This window comes from Cajanus cajan, chromosome 4 (genome assembly GCF_000230855.2).
Source record: "Cajanus cajan strain Asha chromosome 4, NIPB_CcT2T_4, whole genome shotgun sequence".
In the NCBI taxonomy this organism is placed as follows: domain Eukaryota; kingdom Viridiplantae; phylum Streptophyta; class Magnoliopsida; order Fabales; family Fabaceae; genus Cajanus; species Cajanus cajan.
The window spans coordinates 70,339,769-70,354,816 of record NC_138520.1 but is presented as its reverse complement, the minus strand read 5'-3'; the positions used below and the strand labels follow the sequence as shown (position 1 = coordinate 70,354,816).

Below are 15,048 nucleotides of genomic sequence, written 5' to 3'. Positions count from 1 at the left end.
CATTTCTTTGTAAACACTTATAAGAAAATTAAAAAAAAAAAGATTTGTCCATAAACTATAATTGACTTTTCTGTAAATTAAAATCAATTTTAAAGAAGTTAATATAAAAGAGTTTTTATAAATTAATTTATATATAAATTAATTTTAACTTTCAATGAAATATATTTTATTTTTTTATTTTATTTTCTTCTCCAAAAATTATTTATAGAGAAGTTTATATAAACATTTATTTAGTGATGTCTTTGTTATTTTTTACATTAAATTTAGTTAAGAGTATTAGGCAAAAGTGACAAATAAATAGAAAATCCAATATAAGTACATTTAAAATCTTAAAAGCATAAAAATACTAAATCCAAATTTAAATGTTTTATTTAGACAAAACCAACCAACAAGGTCCAACATATTTAATAGTAAATGGTTAAGTCTTTTAAGTATGATGTGAGAAATTTGATTCTTGATCCGGTGTATGAAAAAATTTTATTGAGAAAAACAAAACCTACCATGTGATTTCTCTATATTTTGAAAAGAGTTAATCTTCGACCATTGGTTAAAGATATCCTGTATGAAAATCAAATATTTGAACTAAACATGTATAGTCTATAATTATCATATTTTATGAAATTAAGTAATTAACTATAGATGTAATCAATTTTAGATTAAAAATTGAACAAATTCTAACTTGCACCCACATCCAACAAAAGCTTGTTTTATTCCAGAGACACGGGATAAGTGGATAACCCTTATCTTGGACAATCCTACAAAATAGATAAAATAAACATAGGACCCGTTTTCACACACACTTGTGGTGAACAGAATAAGGACAATTTCCAGACAAGAGATTTAGATTCCACACCAGAACTTCATATCAGGACAACTACCTTTGCTCCATTTCATTCACACACGTACCCATAGCAAGACTAAGGGAGCCACAAAAAAAACCCCTCATATGATCACATCAAGTTTTCTTGAGACAAAAATCCTAAGTCTTCATGCTAGATCAAATTGTGCATTTGAAACTCATGCATCGTTAGTAGCAAGTGATGATAATTCATCATTCTCTTCATAAGCTTAACAATGGAAGGAATTAGACCCCTTTTTATTGGCCAAAAACAACACTGTTTAACCAACAAGTCATTAGTGTCAGAATTGAATTTGATTCTTTCATGTAAGGTGTTAAAGTTGAATTTTATGAATAAGTATATTGTAGTTAAAAAAAAATACTAAAATTAATTGGTCAAATTTTCTAGCAGAGATGAATCATCAATAAAATATATTCTTTAACTTAACATAATTAATAAACAAAAAAACAGAAAGAAAGAACATTGTTTCCAATAAGGATGTTGATGCAATTTCATTGTGTGGCTGCCTTTAATCAAGCACATGTTCTGAGTTAGGCACATTCTTTTTCTGTGGCTATGATTCATCAAAATTGACTAACTGTGTTTCTTATCATCTTACTTTTAAAAATCAGCGAGATATTTTCTTATTTTCGGAGATTAAAAAAACTGACCAAAGATGCCTTAAACTTTCAATCCCCATTTCAAGTGATGCGGCATTCATTCTAATCAGCAATAATTGAATGAGCAAATGGTTCAAACAGAAAATTATGATTAATCTTGTTCCAAAAATAATTATGATTTAGAATAAATCCCCATTTTGTTCTTGGAAAGATTTTGCAAATTAAATTAGTCGTAGAAAAATTATTACATTAATTTTTCTCTTGTATAATATACTCTTTTCACATTAAAATTAATTCTCCAGTAATTCAAAAGTTAACCTGTGCTGACAATAACACCAAATTGATGTTATACAATGAAAAAAGCAAAATCCTTTGAATGCTATTTTGACCAAAATCAATGGTCCTTGAGGAAGAGATGAGAATTAACTTGTAACTTTACTCGACTAAAAGAAAGAAAATGTCCAAGATGAACAACATAATAAAAACAGAAGATAACAATTTTGTAAGCGATTTAACTTTGGACTTTGAAATTGAGACACAAGTGATTAGAAGCATTAAATTGTTAGTTATGATGCTATGCATAAATACTTATGATGAATCGAAATGAAAACAGTTTAATATTTATTAAACTCTCCATACAACATTCTGAGAAAATGGGGAGATAAGATAGCAAAACTGTTTGAATTGTCAAAATTCATGATGGCAGATATATTATAGGAAATGTTCTACAACTCGTCATCTCAGTCTCTTTAATCAAAATTCGAATCCGGTATATAAAAAATTCTGATCGAGAAAAGAGACTCTACTAAAAGTAACTGTGACCAATAATATGATTAGAAGAAAAAAAAATTGAAGATTTGCTTTGATTTTTCACAAAGCCTTCTCTAAAACTGAAATGGTTAAAGCAGTAGGTGGTTTTGGAGGAGGGTTTTTCTCAATGAACTTTATCAACCCTTTCTCACCCCCAGGAAACCCCCCAGTTAGCCCCATCATTTCTTTCTCAAAACCATCATCTGGAACCTTAACACCTTCACCACCTTCATCTTCTTGCTCTTTTCCACTTGATGCCACTTCTTCTGATGAAGGTGGTGGATCCACAACAACTTGCTTCTTCAGCTCCTGCTGAAGACCCTTTTCCCCGTTGCACAGTCCTCTTCCCCCCAAGAATTCCAACATGTTGAACTTGGCACGTGGTGGTGTTGTTCTGTGATGATGCACTGTGGAAGGTGGTGGCTTGAGAGGGAAGTGGTGATCTTGGCCTAGGAATTGAGATCGTGGAAGAGGGGTGTTGTGAAGGCCATGAAGAGTAGCAAAAGAAGCCATTCTTCTTTAAACCTCTATGTGATGTGTATTGGATAATATTATGTATAGTTTAGTTAGTCCCTATCTTTTTTGTAAAGGAAATTTAATGAACAGTTTCATCGTTTAATTGTAACCACAGATTAATGTCGTACATATATGACATGCAATAGGTGGCTGTCAATGATTTGAGCTGCACTATCTTGAAAACTACAATGTTCATTTATATTTTTATAAATAAAAAAACAGAGTAGATTCGAACAACTTTATTTTATTTTAAAAATTAATGATGAAGGTAGACAAAAATTTAAATTGAGTAATTTATTTGTTTGAAAATTTTTAAATTTTTTGAGGTGAAATACTTTATGTAAATGAAAAATTTTAAAAGAATTTAAAATTTAAACATTTGTAAAATTTCTTATAATAGTAAAATTTTAAATTTTTCAAAAAATAAAAAATAAAAAATTAAAATTTTTCATATTTTTTCTTCTTCTTATTTTACTTATATATTTTTATCTTATCTCTTATATCTTCATGTTTTTAATTATTAGATATTCAAAAATATTTTTAAAATTATTAAATATTATCTAATATTAATTTTTAAAATGATTAAATACTTAAAAATTGGATAATATTTATTCTTATAAAATTTAATTTAAAAATCTCAACATATAAATATATTTTTAAAATCAATTTTATCATGCTGAAATTAAATTATCATATCCAAATTAACAATTTAAAATTTAAATTGACTTATCCAAATAAAATATTTTAAAAATGATAAATCATGAAATTAAAGTAATTCAAATATCAAGAATTTCAAATCTCTTAAATTTGTAAAAATTTTCATCCAAACATATCATATTGATAGTTGAGTTTATTAAATGAAAAGGGTAGATGTAATAAAATGAAAAGGGTTCGTAGTGTACCTTAGAAAATCAAATTCCCATATTCATAGTAATAGTGAAAGTAGATCAGGTAGCCACCAAAACATGTATCAGAACAAACCATACAACTCTTAGACCAAAAGAATTGGTCAAACAAGTCCTATGTTTTAAAATAAAAGTGACAAAACGTATTAGGGTAAGAGTTATTTTGATTTAGTTTTATTATTTAAAATCTTGGCCCGCTTGTTCATTTTTTTCCTTCCTAAAAAACCCCTCAAATTCTCATTTTTCTATTCACGTATTTGAGTTTATGATGGAATTGGATATAAGATAATTATAAATAAATAAAAACAATTTGGTAAAAACTTCTTAAAATTTTATCCATTTTATAAAATGCCATATATTAGGGTTTAAAGAAATAAATTTTGAGATTGTTTATCTTTGAGTGAAATTTGATGTTTTGGCTCATAAGTTGAGTAAAATAAATCTACTAATATTTTGAGGAAAATAAGAATTTCAAGATTTTACGTAAAAGAAAATTTATGAAGAGAATGAAAGGAAAAACAACTTTATAAAAATGTTATATGATAATCTGATTCTTAGTATAATGACAGTGGCTCCACGTACAAATTGGATGAATTGGAAGTCTATAATATATTTATATGGTACTTTCTCACACCATGTCAACTAGTGTTCACAGCAAGAGTGGGCGAATTCCCACACTTTCAATTATAACCGGTTTGAATTTCGAAAAAATGAAGCCATTTGACAAGAGAGGTATAAGTGTTAAGTTTTACTCCATCCAAAGTTTTTGATCTGTACAAAAATGTGTATTCCATTACCATATGTATCCATCACGTGAAGTGAATGATGTGGGGATACGAGTTTTATAAGAAAGAATCAAATCCTATATATATATATTATCAATATCATGCTTAGTATAAACACAAGATGAGATGAAAGTAATAGAAGGGAAAATGCAGCGAGCCCCCCATTGAAAAGAATATATAGAATCTGGCTTAAGGTGATTTAGTTATATGGAAGAAGAAAAAAAATAGAGACTTTTGGCAAAGAAATATACCAATTGGGTTATATACAATTGAAATTCAAAACAGATAACAGACAATGGAAGAAACTAATAAAAACAAATAATGCAATCACATTTTGAGATTCTAAACTGACTAAACATCTACAATCCTCAGCCAGGATTCTCTAGAGTCAATCATAATAGTGACTCAGTAGCACAAAGATAATCACATCATCCTTATTTACTATTTCCTTAGTTATAAATAAGGTACTATTAAGTTGGAAACTCCTTTGAATTCAAATCTTGCAGTGCTAAACTATGGTACCTTCAGCTGCCAGAGGAAGAAGCGTGCGACTTCTCAATAAGCATCTCAAGTCTCTGGTTATATTAAATACAGATAATAAAAAAAAAAGTCAGCTAATATGAATGCAAATAGTCAAAAAACTGAATTAAATAGTGCAGTTCCTATGTGTGCCGTTCTGTTGGGTAACTGTCGACAAACAATCGCTCATGACAGTGGTGACTTGTGAGAGAGGCATATAACAGAAATTGATTCAATGGACAAGTTTGGATAAACTTCTCCAAAAGCACTTATTGGAGAAAAAATTTGCAAGGAAAATCAAAATTAGTTTCTCCATAAGGTAAAATTAATCATAAGTTAAAAATAAGATTTTAGAAAAGTCAATAGGAAAAAACTTACATAAATTAACTTATGCATAAGCTAGTTTTAGTTTATAGAGAAACTACTTTTAGTTTTCCTTCCTATTTTTCCCTTCTAGAAGTGTTTCTAGAGAAGTTTACTCAAATAGATCCAATGAGACAGTGAAATAAATTTGAAATGGTTAATGAATACAGAAAATTTCAAAAGAAACGGTTAAGGTCTGGTGCCATAGAGCAAGAAGAAACTACCTCTCGTGTTTTCATTTCCCTGTTTTCATTTTTTAATTACAATACGGACACCTTATTTTCAATTTGTTTCCTTTTTTCAGGGATTTGTATAGGAAGCATAAAAGACAAATATTGTATTCCAAGTTTCCTGTACAAATTATTACAAACAGGAAATAAATTAAAAACAAGGTAGCAATTTTATAATTGAAAAGTGAAAACAAAAAATGAAAACAGAAAACGAAATCACAAGGAAACGGACCTAAAGAAATTCAGGTGTCAACTAGTTGAGACATGAGAGAGACAAATATTGGAAGATTTTCCATAGAATCCATGCATTATCAAGTGAAGATACAAACCTTTACTGATTTATTGACTTCTTCAAGTTTATTGAGAAGATATCCTCCGCCCACTCTGCGCTCTAGCGAAGTATGGGGCGAGCTTGTCATCTGCAGATGAGTGTAAAATAAAGGTTTACATGGGTGAAATTTAAGCAATGCATCTGATACTATCGCCATCTTATTGGTGGCTTGATTTTCAACAGCAACATATTAGAATGATTTAAGTTACCATACTTATGTCAATGTCAAGATGATGAATAACAAAAAAACTGTCATAATTTCATTTCTGTCAAAGGCTCAAAGCTAATCATTATCAACAACTTTCAAATCGACCACCAAACCAAAGTTGTACCAAATTTTTATAAGATCACACGAGCAATTAAACAAATAAAAGTATGACTGTAATACTGTTCTCCAATATTTTGAAAATGTTTTGACTCTCGTTTTCCCTTCTAGTAGGTGCACATGGATTTGTTTTCTTTAAACGTGTTTGTGCATAGATAAGTAACTACTACCTCTATTCATGTGTATAATACCTTTTTACACCCTTTTAACTGTTTTTTTCCAAAATTACCCTTGAGGATTTTTAATTTAATCTTTCTTAAGGGTATTATAGGACAAAAAATAATTAATACGATACAATTAGAAAAGAGTCTTATGAAAAGGGATAAACAGTAAAGTGAAAAGAATCTTTCTTATATATTATGACGGAGGTAGGACTTTCTGTGCCTTTCAAGAACCAAATCAAGACGAGATTTGTCCTACAGTTGCCAAGCAAATAAAAAGACCAGTCTGACATTTTGATCAGGTTTCATGGGCCATAATGATTTAAACTGTTAACCCAGCCAAACAAATTTACCGAATTGAATAGCAACAGTTACAATTTTCCCTATATGTAATTTTTCCTTCCGTGATAAAGCAGCTGTTTTCTTTCCGAGGCTCTATTTAAATTTGCGTTGCCAAAATGATAATAGACCGCAGCTAAGTATGTAATATTAAGAAATTCAGAAGCCAGGAATGCTTCTCATCACCTTCAACTCAACTCAACCTACAAAACTAATTATTCAAATAGTTTCATAAAAACGTAAACATGCTTCTTACAAAGACCAGCTCAAGATCACACAGCTAACTACCAACTTACTAATGGTCCATGTGTGCATGCACACACACATATATATATAGAGAGAGACCAGGTTATTTTTTTGTATGGCTCTTAGAATTAAATTGTTCAAACATTTTCTGCATTCATTCAATCCCTTCAGTTATTAAAAGTGACTCTTTGTCAGAATGCATGACAGGAGGTCCATACCTTCAAACTTTTTGATGGTGATCTCAAAACAAATGATCCATCAGTTGCGGCTGGCATACGAGCCATGTTTTCCAAATCTGTGCTTGGAGCAGCAAGCTTCCCACTTTTACCCCCATCTTGCGCAACCTTTGAAGCCTCTGTTATAATCATCTGCAAAACAATTGAAGCATTTTAAGATGATGACATCCCCTTTGTTAGTACTTAGCAGTTAGTAGTATAATGTTAAAAGAACCCCTACAGTGTAAATGTAAAGAATGATATAAAAGATTAAAATCTCAGTCTCCAAAAATATAAAGAATCATATTACGAAACACATTTTGTTTCACCTTTCTTAAAAGAGAAGGGTCAGAAACCCCCTGAACTTGTAGTTCATCTACAGGAGCAGCTTTTCCATGTGCAATGCTTTCAACTCGAAAAGTATGGATACCATATATAGACTGCAGGCAACCTGGAAAAAAAAATGAGGAAATTTAGTCAAAGAAAAAGTATAAGATATAACAAACATCATGTAGTTAAGGTTTTATGCGCAACCTAAAATGTGTTTTGTTATGTGTATTTAGTGAGTAGTTTTTAGCCAGTCACAACTCCATGTCCCTTTCATTTTTGAAGGAAATAAAACTCAAAATTTATGAGGAAAATTTTTGATGGGTTAAACTGTTAGTCTACAGCAACAAAAATATATAAACCTAATCTCATCGCTTATTATTGTTAGATTTAAAAAGTATACAAAGTACAGAAAAGGATTGATATCAGCCCATTCAATCAGACTAAAATATAAACCATGTGCTGGAAGAACACTTCATAACTCTTTGCAATAATAGAAACTAAACAAGAAGGTAAATGGAATTATTTTAAAATAGGGCACAAGAAAACATTCTGGTATGCCAGCATCAGTACCTTGTTCAATAATAATATCAATCACCAGAGAAAGAGGTACGCGCCTCTCAATTGTTACAGTCCCCCAAAATGGTATAAAAGAAGGCCTTGATACCTTGACCAAGGGAGAAAGGGAACAAAATATCACTTTCCATATCAAAACTCATATAGCAACATCACAATCGTGCAGAACAATTCATATATACCTTGTAAACCACTTCAGTATGTGTAACATATAATCTGCGGGAAGACAAGTCCTTTTGAAGCACATATCTCCTGATGGGAAGGTAAAGCAACATAATAAGGCCAACTCCCCAAGCCAAAACCAGAAGTAATGATATAGCAAGCCATATGACTGTGTCATATTTAACACTATTGCTTGCAAGCTCTTCAAAGGATGCTGAATATAGTATCTCTTCCAAGAAATCTTCCTCTTCATCATCGCCTGATTCAGACACAGGAACTGAAAATATCTGATCCTTGAATGATCTAGTCTCCGATGTGTGATCTGCGTGACCAATCAACATCTCTTCAACCACAAACTAGACAAGAAGAAAGGTACACAAATAAAAACATTAGCTCCAAAAGAACAATAGAACCCCTTATTCTAGTGCAACTACTGCAGACATGCCTTAGTCTAATTTTTCATAGTGAAATTAGAAACCAAGGCTGGAAAATTGAGATCTAATAACATTCTCTGAAGGAAATGCTGAAAACTCTAAATGTCAAAACAATCTACAACATTTTCAAATACATTTATATCTACGAACAAGTCGCTGATCCAAGTAGTACTGAGCTTAATTCCATTAACTAAGGTTTGGGTTCAAGTCTAGTAAATGAAGAAAATGTAGTTGGGAAGGGAGACCTTTCTAAAGGTGATTAGTCAAGTTCCCTGACGAAGATTAGTTTTCCCAATGGATACTTAGTCTTAAAAAAAATGGGATTTTAAGCTTAACTTAACCTTACAAGACCGACTTGTAAACTAAGATTGTTCTCTACTTATACACATTTTTATGGCTATATCACTAGTTGGTTTGAGATCTCTAACACACTCCCTTCACACCAAGGACTACACATCTCAAGCATGAGATTTGCAGGAATGAACATTTGCAGGTGGTTCGATAGCACCACATGATAGGCCCAATATCCCAATATCGCTAGAATAGATTATGGTATCATCTTACGAAAGTAAATTTTGAACATACCCTTTTACAAAAAACCAACTAGTAAGGTGTAGATTGCTCCCACTTATATACACTTTTATGGTGATATTGATGTGAAATCTCCAACACTTTGCACCAATGACATAGTTACCCCCCACCCCCCCCCCCATCCAAAAAAAAAAAGAAGATACATTTATATCTCTCAAGGAATGCAAACAACTATTGTGACTTTTCATTACTATTCAGCTCCAGATAAAAGACCAAACAACGATATTTTTGGCAACCCTGAAAAAAGGATGAAAGAAATGAAACAAACACCAACATCATAAACCAATGATCACATTCTCAGGAACACAAATTCCACCGGGTATCAAATATTTTCCTCAACCAAATAACAAAACCAAAAAATTATGGATACTCATTTACTTTTAGACCCTCTATAGAAGTTGCCACAGAATTTGAAGGAAACGGAACAGATTGATGAAATGTAAGAGAAAGGTGAAACCTTTACCTCGCGCTTATGAAAATGCGTTGAAATGGTTTAATGGGTATGTGAATGGAACCTACAAGGTGGTGATTCCAGTACTCTCTCGTGGGTAGGGTTTGTCGCGGAAGATGCAAGTGAAGTGGAAAAAACGGAAAAAGTGCACCAAACGTTCAATTGAGAAGGTAAGGTAGTTGCCGGTTTCCACTTAAAATAAAGGAACAAAAATGAATATAACTAAAGAATGTTTTCAAACAAACTTTTAACTTTTACTACTTCTTGTCTTAGATTAAAATTAAAAGGAGAAAATATTTTCACACATGTTAATTAAGAATGACAATATTTCTCTTTTGTTATTTCTCTTTCTTTCTTTATTTTTTTTTTCTCTATCAACATCCAAATTCCAAACTATAATGCACGGTTATACATCGCAATGTTATTAATTTTTATGTGACACTCTCTTTTTTCTTTTTTTATTTATCAAATTTATTTATGTTAAAATTATATTGAAATCTATGCAAAACACGAAGTTATTATACAAGTTTGTCAAGACATTTCGTACTTATATAAATAAAAATAAGTATTATTTTTATAAGTAATTATTATAATTTTAAAATAAAAAATAATTAAAATATGAAAAGTTATTTGCCAAAAAAGATAATTTTTGGAAGTTGTAAAAAAAGAAATAAGGAAGAAAATGATCTATGTAAAAATGGAAATTAAAAGTAGTTATCATAAGTGACATCTCTTGTAACAATCGTTGTGGTTCATACACTTACAAAATCACCTACTAGTAACTAATAAATAAGTTATCAACTAGTTAGGATTAATTCTTAAATAGTTCCTACCAAACACATTATAATATATACAACACATGCACAACTATCATAGCAATATATATACATATGTATACAGTTATCTAGAAACTATAAAAGAGCTTAACCCAAGGTGTCAATTAAGTACATCTATATAAGACCCTCCAAAAGTAGCATCTAGCTACACAACATCAACATAACTCCACATAACATCATTTACTTTCGATTAACCCTACCATGTTCTTATGAAAAATCATAATCATCACAATCCAATCACTAAGAAAATATATAAGGATAAACTAGATTTAAAAAAGGATATAAGTATAAGAATAAAACATTTATACTACTACCAATGTCCACATGTAAACCAACAAGAAACACATCATGGTTCACAACATTCACCAATTCAACAAAATACCATGTTTGAAAAACTAAACATCCAAGTATTTCAAACTTTCACTACAATCATATCATACAACAAGGTATTCACCCAATGTTTATGAACAATATCAAATAATATCACATCATATGCTTACACCACAATTAATGCGTCGTCATACATTCACTTAAGGAAATCTCCTAAAACACTTAAAAAATATAAGTGACTTGACCCTGCCAAACTAACCAAATCATTTTCATGCCTTATGCACCCACTACATCACCAATTAAATTGGGATACCAATCTCTATTCTCTAATTTTTCGAGTGTCGTCACTTATATTAGGAAAGTTTGGTTCCATCGTCAAGACTAGTATAGATGTATCATCAAGAAACCACATATCTTTTCTAGTAAATAATTAATGTTTGTAGCCCTTAACTTCATATCTTACTCCAACATTGACTAAGGACCTAAAGGAGATTCAACTCCAAGAGTTTTACATTTATTCAATAAGTGCTTTCAACAACTGACCTTCCAAAATGCCACAACAATAATATTCTCTACATGGTATATTCAACTTTTTAATTTTCATTTTGTCCTTTAGTCTTAAATCAATCAACATGTTTTAATGTGTATAGCATTTTCAGCATTATCTCAACACACATCATTTATATACATTATCCATACACTATAAGAAAATTTGCTATTACAGACGGTCAAAATCCGTGGGAAATGCCAAAAATTCGTGGGTAATAGTGCATTTCCCACGGATTACCGACGGACACTAATCCGTCGGTAAATTGCTCGTCTGAAATATTTACCGACGGATTTTTATCCGTGGGTAACTTTCCGACGGATTTTCCCACGGATTTATCCGTGGGTAATTACCCACGGATTTATCCACGGATTCCCACGGATTTATCCGTGGGAAATTACCCTGAACGAATTTTTCGTCAAAAATTATAATTTTTTTTTAATTTTAATAAATTTATTAATGTAACAACTCTCATATTTGGCCTTTCAAGGGTTCTATTTCACGATATTTCATTGTTTAGCGTGTTTTATCCTTACTTGTGCATTTCCTGAAAAACTTTCCAGAAAGTCACCCATCCCTGTACTACTCCAGGTCAAGCACGCTTAACTGTGAAGTTCTGATGAGTAAGCTACCGAAATGTATATGTATGTTGTCAGTATAATTTGTACAAATTAATTCATTTAAGTCATCCTCAAATATACAATCTCATATTTGTACTATAATAATAATATATAATAATTTTATATTACAAATAATAATAATTAATAATAATAAAATATTTAATTATTATTTATTTATATGTACTTATTTTTATAATTAACATCTACTTATTTTTATTTAAAATTATAATTTAAATTATTTAATTTTATAATTTATAATGATAATATAATTTAAAAAATTATAAATATTTATTTAATACATACTTATAAATTAAATTTTAATATTTTAAATAAATTATTAATTAATTTAATATATTTATTTACCTTAAATCAAACATATAAAATTCAAAAAATGCATTTATCCTTGTTTTTTTTTTTTTCTAATTATCAACTATTAATAAAATACTAACTTAAAATCTTATCTAATTATATATAATATTCTCATATCAAATTTAAAACCAGATATTAGTTATACAAAAATATTAAGATCATATAGTAAATTGTCAATAAGATTTTAGTTAAATAATTTAAAATAATTAATGTTTCAATTATATTGTTAATTCACAAATAATTTATTCCAAAACTAATTAATTTTTATTAATTATTAGTAAAATTTAATAACTTTTAATTTAACAATTAATTAGATCGATAAAATTCAACACACGCTATGAGTTACTGAGCGGAATAACTTTACCAAGAGTTATTTTATAAGGTATCTTAAATCAAACATATAAACTTCAAAAAATGTATTTATCCTTGTTTTATATTTTAATTATCAACCATTAATAAAATACTAACTTAAAATCTTATCTAATAATATCATAATATTTTCATATCAAATTTAAAATCAGTTTTTACATTTTCGACAAATATAAATTTGTCTGAAATATTTCATCAATAATATAACTTTTTCTACAAAAATTTTCTCATCGAAAATATAAATTTTTCAACAGATTTAATTTTGTTTTATAAGAAATCATCTTCGATTAATATAACATTTTGTATATATGATTTAAGAGTAAAATTTTTTTAATTTAACGGTTGAATTTACAAATTCACATTTAATATAAAGTTAAACGTCATCTTGTAACTGATTTTGTCTAAAAAATAATAGATAATCATACCCTTAACTGATTTTTATTTTATATATTCTAATTTTATTTGTAATAATATGATTATATATTTAAATAATTTAATTTAAATAATTTTTTAAGTATATTTTTGTCTTTTTGTCTTAAATTTTTGAATTTCTATATTGTAATTTAAATAATTTTTTATTTCTATTATTTATTAATTCTTTTCTTTTTTAATGTTTTATAACATTATTAAAATTTTATAATTTTAATCTCTCTAATTTTATCTTACTTTTTATTTTATAAATATAATTTGGATTATTAATTTTATAATTAAATTAATTTTTTTAAATTTTTTATGAGTTTACATTCTAAGAATGTATTGAAACTCCTCAATCTTTGATTATTAGATAGCAACAACATAAATATTCTGATTATTAAACATTATGTTATAATTCTACTGATCGTACTATATGTTATTTTTAAATTTGAACTCCTAAACTTTATTTGTTATGTATGACATTTTATTTTGTATGAATGAACTTGTTTTGATTTACATAATTATGAATGATTTAATATCTTTAAATAGGATAAATCCGTGGGAAAATACGTCGGAAAGTTACCCACGGATAAAAATTCGTCGGTAAATATTTCAGACGAGCAATTTACCGACGGGTTAGTCAGTAATCTGTGGAAAATATACTATTACCCACAGATTTTTGACATTTCCCATGGATTTTGGCCGTCTGTAATAACGAATTTTCTTGTAGTAATACACACACACACATATATATATATATATATATACACATATATAAAGAACTATCATCATCCTACAATGTATGACAATCGGTATTTTAGTCAACTACGTTAAATTATTGAATTTTGAATCAGTGTTTGAACCAGTTCAATGAGCAGTTCCATTTTAAAAACATTAATAAAAACTAATATGTATGATAATTAGTATTTTAGTCATGCAATGCACCAACCTTTTATTATTTTTAAAATATTAAAGTTGTTATTTCAATTTTATTTATTATATAGTATTTAAGAGTTATAAAACATAAAATTTAGAGTAATGTCATAACTAACTTAATTTAGGTTTTGGAAAACTTCTTAATACACCACATTTAACAATAAAAAATACTTAACAAACTTAAAACACGACTTAAATTGTTTAACCAAAAATGTTAACAATATTCAAACTTCATGAAATATATAATTCATAAACAAAATAAGAACAAATGAAATAATTGACGATGAATAAATATTGAGACAAAATAATCTTTTTTTTTTCTTTAATTATTGTCACTTTTTAGTGGTCTCGGTGAAAAAAAAACGTGTGTATTTGATTCTTTAACGATAAATGTTTCTTTAAATTGGTTGATTTAATATTATTTCCGCTATTTAACTTTGGAATTGTCAACCACACGTGCTAAAACATGTATATAGGGATTAATCAAATTACATATTGTTTAATAATTATAAAACATATAAAGTATAGAAATAATAATTGCAAATAACTAATCCAATTTAAGTTTCAAAAACTTATTTGTACCCCACATTTGACTCGATTGAAGTATTTTGTTCTTCACTTTTTCATGAACAAAAGTTCGAATCCATTATGATTGGTCACCATGGACTTGTTAGGAACCCATCTAAACAGGGAACAAGAAAGGTCGAAACAAAGTAATTAAAATATATCTCTTTATAAATCACAAAGAATAGGAAAGGAATTACCCTTTCTTTCACACAAGGAGCATTCTTCTTCACACCCAGAAAAACTATGCCAAACTAATGTTTCCCTCTTGCCACTGAATTAATAGTTGTTACCTGTTCCTCAAGCTACATCACCACC

At 28.8% G+C, this 15,048-nt stretch overlaps 2 protein-coding genes across 3 annotated transcripts; both read right to left on the bottom strand.

Annotated features, from left to right (window-relative positions):
* Window positions 1-2,143: 2,143 nt before the first annotated feature.
* LOC109802886 (NAD(P)H-quinone oxidoreductase subunit S, chloroplastic) lies at window positions 2,144-2,837 on the bottom strand. The gene has a single exon (XM_020364296.3). The coding sequence runs from the start codon at window positions 2,780-2,782 to the stop codon at window positions 2,330-2,332; it is 453 nt and encodes a 150-aa protein (XP_020219885.1). The 5' UTR covers window positions 2,783-2,837; the 3' UTR covers window positions 2,144-2,329.
* Window positions 2,838-4,707: 1,870 nt separating this feature from the next.
* Window positions 4,708-9,939, bottom strand: LOC109802322 (uncharacterized). Of its 2 annotated transcripts, XR_002240092.3 has the most exons (8): window positions 9,758-9,939; window positions 8,290-8,625; window positions 8,105-8,198; window positions 7,534-7,655; window positions 7,208-7,357; window positions 5,917-6,006; window positions 5,582-5,708; window positions 4,708-5,050 (listed from the first exon to the last, which is right to left on the bottom strand). XR_002240092.3 is itself a non-coding variant. In XM_020363640.3 (7 exons), the coding sequence occupies exons 2-7, from the start codon at window positions 8,608-8,610 to the stop codon at window positions 5,000-5,002; spliced, it is 828 nt and encodes a 275-aa protein (XP_020219229.2). In that variant the 5' UTR covers window positions 8,611-8,625; window positions 9,758-9,937; the 3' UTR covers window positions 4,708-4,999. The 2 variants fall into 2 exon arrangements, 1 of the variants encoding a protein (XP_020219229.2); XM_020363640.3 differs by lacking the exon at window positions 5,582-5,708 and having other exon boundaries at window positions 9,758-9,937.
* Between the last annotated feature and the right edge of the window lie 5,109 nt (window positions 9,940-15,048).

Bases quoted from the DNA above. Each gene is read 5' to 3' on its own strand.
- LOC109802886 (XM_020364296.3), bottom strand. From the start codon at position 2,782: ATGGCTTCTTTTGCTACTCTTCATGGCCTTCACAACACCCCTCTTCCA.
- LOC109802322 (XM_020363640.3), bottom strand. From the start codon at position 8,610: ATGTTGATTGGTCACGCAGATCACACATCGGAGACTAGATCATTCAAG. The intron at 8,199-8,289 runs GTATATATGAAT...CCCTTGGTCAAG, and splicing joins ATACTGAAGTGGTTTACAAG to GTATCAAGGCCTTCTTTTAT. The intron at 7,358-7,533 runs GTGAAACAAAAT...ATTGTTTTGCAG, and splicing joins ACCCTTCTCTTTTAAGAAAG to ATGATTATAACAGAGGCTTC.